This window comes from Wolffia australiana, chromosome 20 (genome assembly GCF_029677425.1).
Source record: "Wolffia australiana isolate 7733 chromosome 20, ASM2967742v1".
NCBI lineage: Eukaryota > Viridiplantae > Streptophyta > Magnoliopsida > Alismatales > Araceae > Wolffia > Wolffia australiana.
In genome coordinates, this window is record NC_135854.1 from 7,080,176 (window position 1) to 7,093,120 (window position 12,945).

A 12,945-nucleotide genomic window follows, 5' to 3' on the forward strand; every position below is an offset into this window, starting at 1 on the left:
TTTGTTCCTTTCTAAAAAATTCCTCAGGTAACAGTTGGGACGGGGGGCAGAACGCTGGACGAAAACGTAATTTATTTAAACTATCTGGTTTGTCCGTTTATAAACGAAAAATTTAGATAAACGAAAAAGCCTTTTAGGCTAATTCGCCGGCAACAGTAAAGACGGGGAGTACAATGCAAGATGAAAACTTAATTTATTTAAACTATTTGGTTTTTCCGTAAATAGTTTTGGAGGGCACGATTTCGATAAACGAAAAGGCATTTTAGGCCAATTGTGTCGTGAAAACGAGTTTACACCTAGTGGAAGTTCGGGGACGGACAACGAAAATGGGGAGACGGAACGGAGCTGGGACGGATGCGGGACGACGTGTCTGGAGAGGACCGGCTATATATATTGCGGAGAACTCAAAGTCGCAGGAGCTCCTCATCCGGAGCTGTGGCGCTGCTCGCATGTCCGGAAGATCGGCTTAGTTCATTCCTACGTGAAGCGCTCGGACTTCTGCGGCCGAAGTATGGTGTCCCTATTGCTAATTTAACTAAACTTTTCTCGTTATCTGAAAATTTATGTTTTGTTTCTGCATTGTTCGTCGCATTTCTTGCCCTTTTTCGCAATTCCCGTGGTGGATTTTTATTTTGCGATCATCCGGAGACCTGCATTGAATATCCTCGTATCTGTGGAGGAAGATCCTCGCATGCATGCTTATACAGTTGAAGATGGTCTCCAATTTTGACGGTGCGCTCACGGTTTCCTAGCAAAGGAATTGAAAAGTTGGTGATAAGAGAATTTAGTGGGAAGATGAGATGCCAACTTCGAAATGCAGTACAATCGCGAAGTCTACTGAACTGCCATATTTTTTTCTTTCTACAATCGTCCCCAAAGTTTATTTCCCTGAGTTTTCAGTTCCGTCCTACAATTTCTGGTGGCCATTAGATTGCGTCCACTCATGCAGGTGTTTCCAAATAGGGGTTCAATCTATATTCCTCCCCTGATTGATATTTCAATTGCCAGGCCAGCGACGAGGAGTCTTAAAAGATGAACCCTTATTTTATCGGCCTTGTTGTTCCGGTCATTTGCACACTCTTTCTGCGGAAGGGCAAGAAACCAAAACGAAGAGGGTTGCCAGTTGATGTGGGTGGAGAACCAGGATACGCGATCCGTAATTATCGTTCTTCAACACTTACTGAAACTGCATGGGAAGGAATTTCAACACTCGCAGAGTTGTTCGAGGAGTCATGCAAGTTATATTCAAGCAGAAATTTGCTGGGTTCGCGGGAGCTAATCTCCAAAGAGACAGAAGTAGCTGCGGACGGAAGGAGTTTGGAGAAGCTTCATTTAGGAATGTATCAATGGATTAGCTATGGCCAAACTTTTGTAGATGCTTCCTGTTTCGCATCTGGTTTGCTTGAAATCGGCCACGGAAGAGGAGAACGTGCTGCAATATTTGCTGAGACGAGGGCTGAATGGTTTATAGCCTTGCAGGTATCTTACTAATTCCGGATCTCTGGTAGACCGTAGAAACATGTTCTACCCTGAAATATGTGTTTTTAATTTAGAGGTCTATAATATTGTGATGGACTTGTTTCTTTCCATTCCTATGAATTGAACAGATGCCTTAGGTAAGTTTGCGCTTCTTTATCGCCATATTATTTAGTTTTCAATCAAAACAATGGTCAGGAAAGACAAGACCTTCATCCCTCAAACTTCATCAGTTGTGAATACGGCAACAACTTTTTGTATCCTCAAAGGAATGTGTGTCGCATTGTCATAAGACTTGGTCAAGCCATGGAATAACGAGGGATAATGTCTATACGAATCAATTAATATTTTTCTCTGAGAAAATGTTACGAATGGATTTCCGTATTTATATAAATATAAATTTTAAGGTGTTATGTTTTATAAGGTCTGAAATCTGAGCTGCACTCTGGCCCATTCGGTTGAGCACTTAGGCTTTTTAAAACATTTTTTACCACAGAAAGAAGAGAGAAAAATTATTTCTCTGGGGTATGGGTTTTCCAATGATATAAGACGTTTTTTGTTTCGGCTCTTTCCTACTTTGATTTTTATGTTTGTTGTAAATCATATTTTCTTGATCTTCTATGAATTAGGGATGCTTCCGGCAAAACATCACTGTTGTCACCATTTATGCTTCGCTTGGAGAGGAGGCGCTTTGCTACTCGTTGAACGAGGTCTCCCACAAACTATGTGTATCTAACGTTTTATAGATATTTCTTATTACAAAATTATTCCGTTCCCTTTCCCTGTCTGGTGAAAGATCGTGCATCAAGCGGCTCCTATTGGTCTCTTAAATGTGGATAAGAAGAGAAGTGGGTTTTGTTAGTGATATATTCCTATATCGGGCTAATGGGCCCTGTTCTATAAGCCCATTAGCCCTTTATCTCTCTTCTCTCACTTAGGGTATATATATATACCCTCTTCTTGTAACATCTTTGGTACATTATTCTATTTTCCTTCTCACTCCATCTCTCTTGATCCACTTCCCCCTCCTAGGGTTAACATGGTATCAGAGCCAATGGCTCTCTAAGGAGTGAGATCCTCTACCGACGAACATTCCCGCGCAGACTATCTTCGCCACGCGGAACCGTCTCCTTTCTCTTGCGGAACTTCCCTTCCGCTTCGCAATTTCTTCTTCATTCCAGTCATTTTTGGTTTAAAATCGTTCCTCTTCCGATTTTCATCCTCAAAATCTTCCATACCGTCTTCCTCCTTCGATTTCCGGCGTCTGACGGCCGTTCCGAGCCCGCAGCCGGCAGCCGCAGCAAGCGCCAACCGTCATCCCGGCGCGTCATCCCGAGTCGATCCGTCAACCGATCCCGTCCGCATCGTCATCCGATCACGCCCGACTCATTCGATCCGATCCGATCGATCACCGTCCGAACCGTCAACCGACCCGTCCGAACCGTCATCCGGACGATTTTTCCGTCATCCTCTTCATCTGTGCGTCATCCCGAGACTGTTTTTCGTCATCCATTCCGTCATCCGCCCCCTGGACGGCCCCATTACGTCCTCCAGGCCCTGTTCTGGCCGTCTGCCTCTCCGACGCCGGTCGCCCCTCTAACCGGTTGCCGTCCCGCACCCAAAACTTGACATCATGCCGTTCGAAGATGCCGATTTCCTCGAGAAGCCTCTCTCCTACAAAATTGTGAGTCCCCTCCCAGCGGTCCCCGAATCTACTCTTCTTCGGGGCCCGAATCTACTGGAATGGACCCGCTACGTCCAAACCACCCTGGAATCACGTTTCCTGTTCAAGCACTGCACCGAGGCTCCGCTCCAACCGACGCATGTCCACTACGCCACGTGGAATGCGGAAGAGAAGTTTGTCCTGGGGTGGCTCTACACGCATACGCTGTCCCATGATTTTCGGCAGCGTTTTCCTTACCCGACAGACGGTGCCGGGAGGACCAAGGGTGTACCCCTCGGGCTGCTTCATATACACCTCCTCCTTCAGATCGCCATGTAGGAAGGCGTTCTTCACATCAAACTGCCGAAGTTTGATCGCTTAAAGTTTTCATCGATAATAAATATTTTTGTTGGTGTCACAGGCCATTGAGAAAAGAATCTCATATCTGATCCTTTATTTAACTTGAGACGCTTTATTACCTATTCTATTTAACAGGCACAAATAAAAGACACTTCTTATGGAGTATTTATTTAGAGATTCTTTTGTCACCATTAATAGCAAGAACGATGATTTTACTCTTATTTGTTTGACATTGATTTAATTTTATTTTTACCTTTTCTATGACACTAGACGGAGGTTTCAACTGTGATTTGTGGGCCAAAGGAATTCCAGAAATTGGTTCAGATTAGCGGGCAGCTTGACAATGTTAAACGTGTTATTCATATAGAAGAAGAGGGCATCATTACCGATGTTTCCACAGCAGAGAGAAACACAAGCTGGAAGATCAATTCTTTCGAGGAAGTCAAGAAATCTGGACTGGGGAGGCCCGCCAGCGCACAGTTGCCTGCCTCTGCAGACATAGCCGTGATCATGTATACAAGTGGCAGCACTGGCTTGCCTAAGGTTACCTACTCCTTGAGAAAAAAATATTTATTATATTAATTTTTATAAAATTTTCGAATGACGTATTGATCATATTGCAAGTAGTTTCTTCAAAAAAATCATATTGCAAGTAGTCTGATGATTAATCATGTACCAGTATTATCTTCTATAAGAAAGCCTACATATTCGTCATTAATTTTGTAATCATTGTGTCATACTAAAATTTAACGAATGGTCAAAGGTTCATTGATCTTTCCTGCTGAGATAGATAAATACTATTTAACAAATTTTGACCGACCAATCTTTTCCGTTAACTTACCTTCGTCTATATTTCACCATTCAGATGCTAAAGATTCTGCCACGTATAGAAAGTTTAGCTGGCTGATCTCTTTCTCTATTCCTGTTTATTCACAGGGAGTGATGATGAGTCATGGCAATGTATTAGCCACGCTATCTGCAGTCATGACTATTGTCCCTGGACTTCGGAGCAAAGATGTCTATCTGGCTTATCTGCCGTTGGCCCATATTCTTGAACTAGCAGCAGAGGTACAATGTAACTTTCACTCCACTTGTTGTTTTCCCCAAGTAAAATAATTTCTCCTTGATCAGTTTAACATATATAAATGATCGCAGAATGTAATGGTGGCTGTCGGGTGCGCCATAGGATATGGCTCCCCATTGACACTTACTGATACTTCAAACAAAATAAAAAAAGGCACAAAAGGTGATGCTTCAGTCTTAGCCCCGACGCTGATGACGGCTGTTCCTGCAATCCTTGACAGGGTCAGGGATGGTGTTAGGAAGAAGGTAATCAAAGTCTATTTCATGCTAATTGAATTCTTTGCATAGACTTTTGAAGTTGAAGTTATTGTTTTCAGGTGGAAATGAAAGGAGGAATCGCGAAGAAGTTATTTGATGTTGCCTACAATCGCAGATTGAGTGCAGTTAATGGCAGTTGGCTGGGTGCGCGGGGGCCTGAAAGGATCTTATGGGATTTTTTGGTCTTTAAAAAGGTGCGGGCGATTCTAGGAGGCCAGATCCGGTTTCTTCTTTCAGGCGGGGCCCCACTTTCTGGTGACACTCAGAGATTCATTAACATTACTCTTGGGTATATTGTTTTTCTTTGACTTAAACATTGTTTACGAAGATCTGCTTATTTTTTATGTAATTATGACATATGCTGGAGTCACTCACATCTGTCATAGTTTTGGCGATCTATTGTATCAACTGATTGATCCAATCTCCACCTGACTCTTCTGATCTTGAATCGTAAGATCAAATCAGATCTATCCAATAAGGCGTAATGCATAGATCAAATACTTCAATCAGATCTGACCCGATCCAGTGCTGACCCGTGCCCCTGCTATAGTTTGCCTATTGATCAGACTTCTATCAAACCTAATGAGTTGACCGCTCTATCTGACCTTGATCCAGCTCACCCAGTCATGATCAGGGCTGAGCCATCGATTTTTTGCTCCAGTCAGAGTGGATTAAACAGATCACTATCAGGGCTGATGGATCAATTGATTCTTTTGATCCTATCCAATCTAATCAGATCCCTGATGCCTACCACTAGTACCAGGCAGCAATCAATCAGATTTTTGATGGGATAGATTGGATCAACTAATTGATCCAATAATTGATCTAGTCAATACATTCATGGTCAGGGCTTATCTTTTGAACCCCCGGATCTTATCCAATTTGGTCTAATTGCCTATTACCTCTGACTCATTGAAGAACGATTAAGTTTTCCTATCAGCTTATGTTTTTGTTTGGTTGCAGAGCGCCTATTGGGCAAGGATACGGGCTCACTGAGACCTGTGCTGGAGGGACTTTTTCTGAGTTTGATGACTCTTCTGTTGGTCGAGTTGGTTCTCCTCTCCCGTGTTCCTTCATTAAGGTAATCCTTGTGGAAGAAAACTAGAAAATAAAAAATATTTAAATTCGATTAAATATCAACTTTGATTATGTTGCAGCTCATTGACTGGCCAGAGGGTGGGTATCTGACTACTGATTTACCAATGCCTCGGGGAGAGATAGTCATTGGCGGCCCAAATGTCACTGCTGGGTATTTCAAGAACAACGAAAAGACCAGTGAGGTTTACAAGGTGTGTTAAAGATGTTATGCTTTTGGGGTTGGGAACCCAATTCTGTTAATTCAATATTTATCAATGTGATCCATTTAAATATTGGTCTCATTGATTGGACTCAGTCAAATATTGATCAAATCGTTTTGATTGGTTGGATCATAGCCAATTTTTTCAATCAATGGAAGTTATAATCGGCCATTGATCAATTGATATGGAAATCTGGTAAAGTTGATAAACAGGGGACTCTTTGGATCTTATTGTTTGATTTTTTTGCTGCATCATTTTATTGTTTTTTCATCAATCAAAACAGTTATGGTTTGGCAGGCTATGAAGAATTTTCCAGCATCATCATCATCAACTGTTTTTTTGGTATTTTACAATTGAGGAGACAATGATATGGCAGTAAAGAAATGATGAGGAATGCTTCATCTGATGATTTGGAATTATGACAGCAACAATGATGATTTGTCATCCACACTGTTTGTGTCTTCCTGGAAAAAAATTGATAAAAACCGGAGTGTTCTTATTGGATATGAAAGGGTATAAGAGAAATGGCGTTAAGATTGTTGCCAAGAATTCAGATAGAGAGGGAGAGCACCAGAAAGATCATTGGCAGAGGGAGGTAGGTAGCACGAAGAGGATCACCAGAGAAGGATGTATAAAACCCAACAGCTTCCATTTACTTCTTGGCTGCCCTCCTAAAGGGAGGGCTACCCAATTTTAAGAGGAATTCAAGCAGAGTGGAAATGGCGAAACACCCCTAGCTGGTGAAATGACGAGACTTCTTATAAATGGTGTGCATCATACCAAGAATCCAACGATCATTCAATGATGATTGATAGAACAAGATTGATCTATCAAATACCACTTTGCGGTCCAAGCTTAACGACCTTCTGATCCTATGGGGATCAAACCAAAACCTATATGCTATAGTTCTTTTTCGTTTAATTTTTTCTTACTTGTTGAAGAATATGAATGGTCTGTTTGGCTGTTGATTAGGTCGATGAAAGGGGGATGCGGTGGTTCTACTCTGGGGATATCGGGCAGTTCCATCCTGATGGCTGCCTTGAGATCATTGACCGGAAGAAAGACATAGTCAAACTACAGCATGGTGAATATGTATCTTTGGGCAAGGTCAGCATGTCGTTGACCATTTTTTCTACCCTCTCTACTTTATCTCTCTAGTTTTTCTCTCACTGCAAGATGGTGGCAATGCAGGTCGAAGCCATGCTCGTGGCAAGCCCTTACGTTGACAATATCATGGTCCATGCTAATTCTTTTTACAGCTACTGTGTGTCGCTTGTCGTCCCCGTTCATCAGGCCTTGGAAGAGTGGGCCCAGAAACATGGAATTTCATATTCTGACTTGTCAGATTTGTGCCAGAAAGAAGAAGCAGTCCAAGAAGTCCAAGCATCTCTGAGAGAGGTTTGGGAAAGGATTTATACCCTTCTCATTTTAGTTAATCTCATGTTTGAAATAATACTTGGTGAAACTTTTACTGCTTGCATCCGTCTTTTAATGTTTACTGCATCTCGTAGAAAAATTACAATAACCTGATAGTCAGTAAGCTTTTTGTGGATAATGCAAACTAAAATAAATTATGCTTATTTTTATGAGCCATTCACGTGAGCTTTTACTAAATCTTGATCTGTGGGGAATTCGAACATCTGTCAGTGAGGTCTGGGAAATGATTTCATTTATACCCTTCTCATTGTATTGAATGTCCTGGAACCTTTTTTTTGTTTAGTTACATAATCATACTTCAGTAAATGGGAGATGAATAAAACATATTCCCCCTTTTTTGTCAAAACCTTGTTTTAAATGATGCTTTGTGCTCATTGTAATTAACCTTGCGTCCATGTTTAATGTTTGTTACATGCTTTAGAAAATTTGCCTTAACCTGATAATCATTACAATTTTTGCAAATAATAAAGAAGTCATGCTTATTTTTATACATAATAATGCTTATTCATAAATTTTTTCACTAAATCTTGATTTGTGATGATGCCCTGTATAAATCTCTCTCTCTCTCTCTCTCTCCCTCTCTCTCTCCCTCTCCCTCTCTCTCCCTCAAACATGCACTCTCTCTCTGCCTTCCTGCCCTCATCAATGCGCACAAATACTCTCTCCTTCATACAGGCATTCTCTCTCTCTCTCTCTCTCTCTCTCTCTCTCTCTCTCTCTCTCTCTCTCCCTCCCCCTCTCTCCCTCACACACACACTCTCTCTCTCCCTCCCCCCCCTCTCCTCTGCGCACACATACTCTCTCCCCCACACACACTCTCTCTCTCTCTCTCTCTCTCTCTCTCTCTCTCTCTCTCTCTCTCCCTCTCCCACTCCCTCTCTCTCCCTCACACATGCACTCTCTCTCTGCCTCCCTGCCCTCATCAATGCGCACAAATACTCTCTCCTTCATACAGGCATTCTCTCTCTCTCTCTCTCTCTCTCTCTCTCTCCCCCTCTCCCTCTCCCTCTCCCTCTCTCTCACACACGCACTCTCTCTCTGCCTCCCTGCCCTCATCAATGCGCACAAATACTCTCTCCTTCATACAGGCATTCTCTCTCTCTCTCTCTCTCTCTCTCTCTCTCCCCCTCTCCCACTCCCTCTCTCTCCCTCACACATGCACTCTCTCTCTGCCTCCCTGCCCTCATCAATGCGCACAAATACTCTCTCCTTCATACAGGCATTCTCTCTCTCTCTCTCTCTCTCTCACACACACACACACAATCACACACACGCTCTCTCTCTCTCTCTCTCTCACTCACACACACACACAATCACACACACGCTCTCTCTCTCTCTCTCCCTCTTCCCTCCCTCTCTCTGACCAGTCAATTTGGGCAGGTGGCCAAGAAGGGGCGGTTGGAGAAATTTGAGATTCCATCGAAGATCAAGCTTGTGCCAGAGCCGTGGACTCCAGAATCTGGGCTGGTCACTGCAGCGCTGAAGCTCAAAAGGGAAGTCATCAGGAAGACATTTGCTGATGATCTTGCCCATCTTTACCAGTGACACATAGACACACTCTTCCACTTCATCAGGTAGAATTTTTGTCTGTTTTTCTCCTCTCTCACACTTAATTCCCCCTCCTTTATCCATAATTCAGCTCTACTTTGAGGTTCAGCAGAATCATCTCCCTGGACAATTCAGGTTCACTTCAGCAATATTATTCTGCTTCTGTATGCTTTCCTGAAATCTATTCCTCATTTTTCATTGGACAATGAGGTGGTGTCAGACAACTACTAACAGTCATAAGATACCTGGAAGTGGAAGTACAACCTTTGATGCTTGTTGCAATCTTTCATAAAGATAAAAGATTATTTGTATTGCTATCTTCTATGTTTTAATGATACTTCATGGGTTTGAGCTAGTTCAGAAATACTTTAAGAAACTATGAGAATGATAATGTTGTATCGAGAGCCTAGCATGAAAATAAAAGAATGAGGTGTCTTTGAGCATGTGAAATCATTCAGGCATAGGCTGATTTGAATTGTTAGAAGCCAGGAGCTGGAAGCCTATAAATAAAGGAGGTTGGGTATTGAATCAATTGCTTGATTTCCAAGAAAGGAGCAGCGGCCTCTTGGAGCTTGTAGATTCTCCTGACTCCATGCAGCTGGAGAGGAGTTGATACGACTGCAACTCTCGGCCACTACTGTCTCTTATTTCACATCATCTCTCACCATTCTCCCTTTAATCTTGCTTTTGACAGAATTCTTGAATGACATTACTACATATGACGTTTCCTTGAAGTTTCATACATGAGTTACCGTTTGATCACTGATCTTAAATCAGGATCATAACATTTTGGTTATCAGACCCCCCAGAGGAAATGTGAGAACTAGAAAATCAGTTGAACGTTCTGTCCAACAAGGCAAACAAAAATCAGCGCCGTGCCACTGATGTGCTGGAGCATCTAATGCAAGAGGTATTGTCACTCAACCACGCATCACGGGGTCAATACCAGAACAAATTCAAGAAATAAGAATCAACTTTGACTGTAAGTGAAAGCGTGGAGGGCTTTTGTTTTTTCTTTTCATACACTTGATGTGGGACAGGTTAGCTTCATTTTATTGCCCACAGGGACGATGCAGTACTGACCTGGTTTATATGTACAGTGAAGAGAATGTTGGAATTGATTTCCTGATTATCACAAATGAGATTTTTTTTGATTAACTATACACATTTATTGATTAATCATATTTTAATTTCTGAATACTCTTTTTTTTTATTCAACTATATCAATCATACTTGGAGATTGATTAATTTAAGATTCTTCTTTCACCATTGAAAGATTTATTAACGTAGATAAATTGCTATTATCAGTGTTTAGAGAAATTATAACAAAATAGAATGGTGTAAAAATCTTGAGTTAATAGAGTTTCATAGAGTCACATTGAATATGTTGTAGTTGAAAATTAAGATAAGGTAAATTAAGAGATATATTTTTAGAAAGAAAATTGGAAGAATGTTATTACTAAAGAGAGATTTATATTATTCGTGGGTTATATTCTAGATAAAAATATGTTGAACATTTTATATCAATGCTGGAGTGAGAATAAGCAGTTATTTTTTGGCCTTTATGAAGAATATTATTTGGTACATACTGAAATATTTGTTGAGATAAGTGAAACAGTTTGATCTTGAAAAATCAATTAATCATATCGTTGTCTTTAATGAGTTATTTAGTACCTCGAAATGAGTCTTGTGGTTGAACAATGAAGAGTCAATAAACATGCATTATTAGTAGGGAAGTAACTAACAAATGTTTAAAACTTGACTCCTAAGGACTTGAGGATTTTAGTTGGGCAAGTCAACAACACTGGTATCGAATTCCCGTTATTGGGAAAAAGGTGCACCAAGGTCATGAAAGCATACTTAGAGGATATGTTTTGGTGTTGAGAACAGAAAGACATCTTAGGCAAAATCCCGGACAAATGGATTAGATAGAAGAGAGGGGATATTATGACATCAATACGGGGAATGGGAATGAATTTAATGTACTTAATAATTTTTAATTAGTTATTGCAAGACAATCATGCATGTGTACTTTAAAGTATTGTTTTTAAATGGTACAACAGGATAAACTTCGCTAAAATGGTTGGAAAAATCATTTAGTCCTTATATTTTATATTTTCCTCATATTAGAGTATCCTAATGTTCCTACATGTATATGTCTATATCACCACTAATTTCCTATAGAGATAAGTCTAGAAATTGTTAAATATTTAAATATCTAAATGTGATATAACTAAAAAATCTGTAAAATGATATATGACTTGAAATGTGACATGACTCATTTGAGATATCAAAGGCTCACAAAATAGCGATGTGAAGAGAGAGGGATACGGCATTCTACCTTGACAGTGGCAGTAGTGTATCATAGACGTAGGACCGGTAAGGAGCCTTGGTAGTGATAACTATTAGATATAAGAAGCTAGAAACTAATCTAGCCTCCAAGCACCAGACATGTGATGTTCACTCAGTAGAAAGTAAACTTATGGGATACACCCTACCTCAATCATTCAAGATGCAACACAGGTTAGAAGGATTAGTGATTAGAGAGTTTTGGTGATATTCAAATAAGGGATACACCTTCCGGATGAGATGAGACAATAAATCCTTAATGAGGATGATTATGATGCGCATTCTGATTCATCTTACCATCGCTCTCCCACATCATTGTACACTTTCTCAATTATAAATTCAGATATCAGGCACCAAACCTTGATACGGTGTTTTGATACTAATAAGCATAAATAAATCTAAAGCTTTCATTACACGGTCAAATTATATGTTGAACCAAAACAAAAAATCATAGGTAATAATAAAACTTCCTGTTTTTTTATTTCTAATATCAACATGGTCTGAAATGTGGTCTACACAGGCAACATTGGGCGACATAAAATGTTGAAACATCTTATTAATTGTTGGTCTCTACATAAAATGGTAAAACTTATAATATCAAAAGCTAGGTACATGTACCTATATTTTGATGTTATAATTTTGAGCATCAAAATTCCTATGTATGTGTTTTGATGAATGTTCGAAGTATATTATGCCAACCCTTATTTAAAGGTTTTAGATTAATTTAGACATGTTAATGCATATAAATAATTATTTAAATGAGTATAATCAAGTTTATATGGCTCAAATATGCAACTTAAGCATGCATTGAATCACTGACTACCTTCCTCTATAAAAGACATAATGTTCGACCATCTGCTCAAGGGGGCAAATCATTGACTTAGACCTCGATATCCTATGAAAAAGTTGATAACCGGGTCATGTGTCAATCGTCACATGATAACATGCAAATAAGAGCTAATAAAGGGCTAAATTCATCATATTTTTGGGCTTTTAATGCTTAAAAACATTAATTTTTAGTGCATGTTGTCATGATTTTAGGTTAAAAGAAGAATTTTATTAAATTTCAAGTTAAGCAACACTTTGGACGAATAGTTAGGTCAACTAATACATTTTAAACATTTTTAAAATTATGTTTATAAGAAAATAAATATTTTAATTGATCTATTACTATAAATAAAAAGAAAGTAGAAATAAATTTTATTTTAGAAGTTAATAAAGCATCTTTTTTGCATTAATAAATGTTTTTTACAATTTATTCCAGTTAATTTTGAGTACAAATTGTTTTTTTGGTTGAAACTGGCCCTTATTGGGCCAGTTTAAGCAATAATGGTGTTGTTAAGTGGCGCAGGGTGTACGAGAACCCACAGACCAACCAGAAGGCGCATTCGCGCACTACATGGAGCCATGGGAAGCACAAAATGGACCAATCACGAAGCTCCATGCGAACTGCGTACAAAGTAAAAAATACAA

The 12,945-nt window shown here is 39.9% G+C and overlaps 1 protein-coding gene across 8 annotated transcripts; it reads left to right on the top strand.

Moving 5' to 3' along the window:
- The first annotated feature begins 351 nt into the window (after nt 1-351).
- On the top strand, nt 352-9,857 carry LOC144716356 (long chain acyl-CoA synthetase 9, chloroplastic-like). Of its 8 annotated transcripts, none has more exons than XM_078591481.1 (13): nt 352-509; nt 1,009-1,479; nt 2,106-2,186; nt 3,770-4,042; nt 4,436-4,567; nt 4,655-4,828; nt 4,900-5,129; nt 5,804-5,921; nt 5,998-6,129; nt 7,111-7,245; nt 7,330-7,536; nt 8,956-9,149; nt 9,582-9,857. In XM_078591481.1, exons 2-12 carry the CDS (start codon nt 1,033-1,035, stop codon nt 9,118-9,120), a joined length of 2,094 nt encoding a protein of 697 aa, XP_078447607.1. In that variant the 5' UTR covers nt 352-509; nt 1,009-1,032; the 3' UTR covers nt 9,121-9,149; nt 9,582-9,857. The 8 variants fall into 8 exon arrangements, with proteins under 8 accessions (XP_078447607.1, XP_078447603.1, XP_078447605.1 ...); XM_078591477.1 differs by having other exon boundaries at nt 9,606-9,857; XM_078591479.1 differs by having other exon boundaries at nt 9,609-9,857.
- Nucleotides 9,858-12,945: the final 3,088 nt, after the last annotated feature.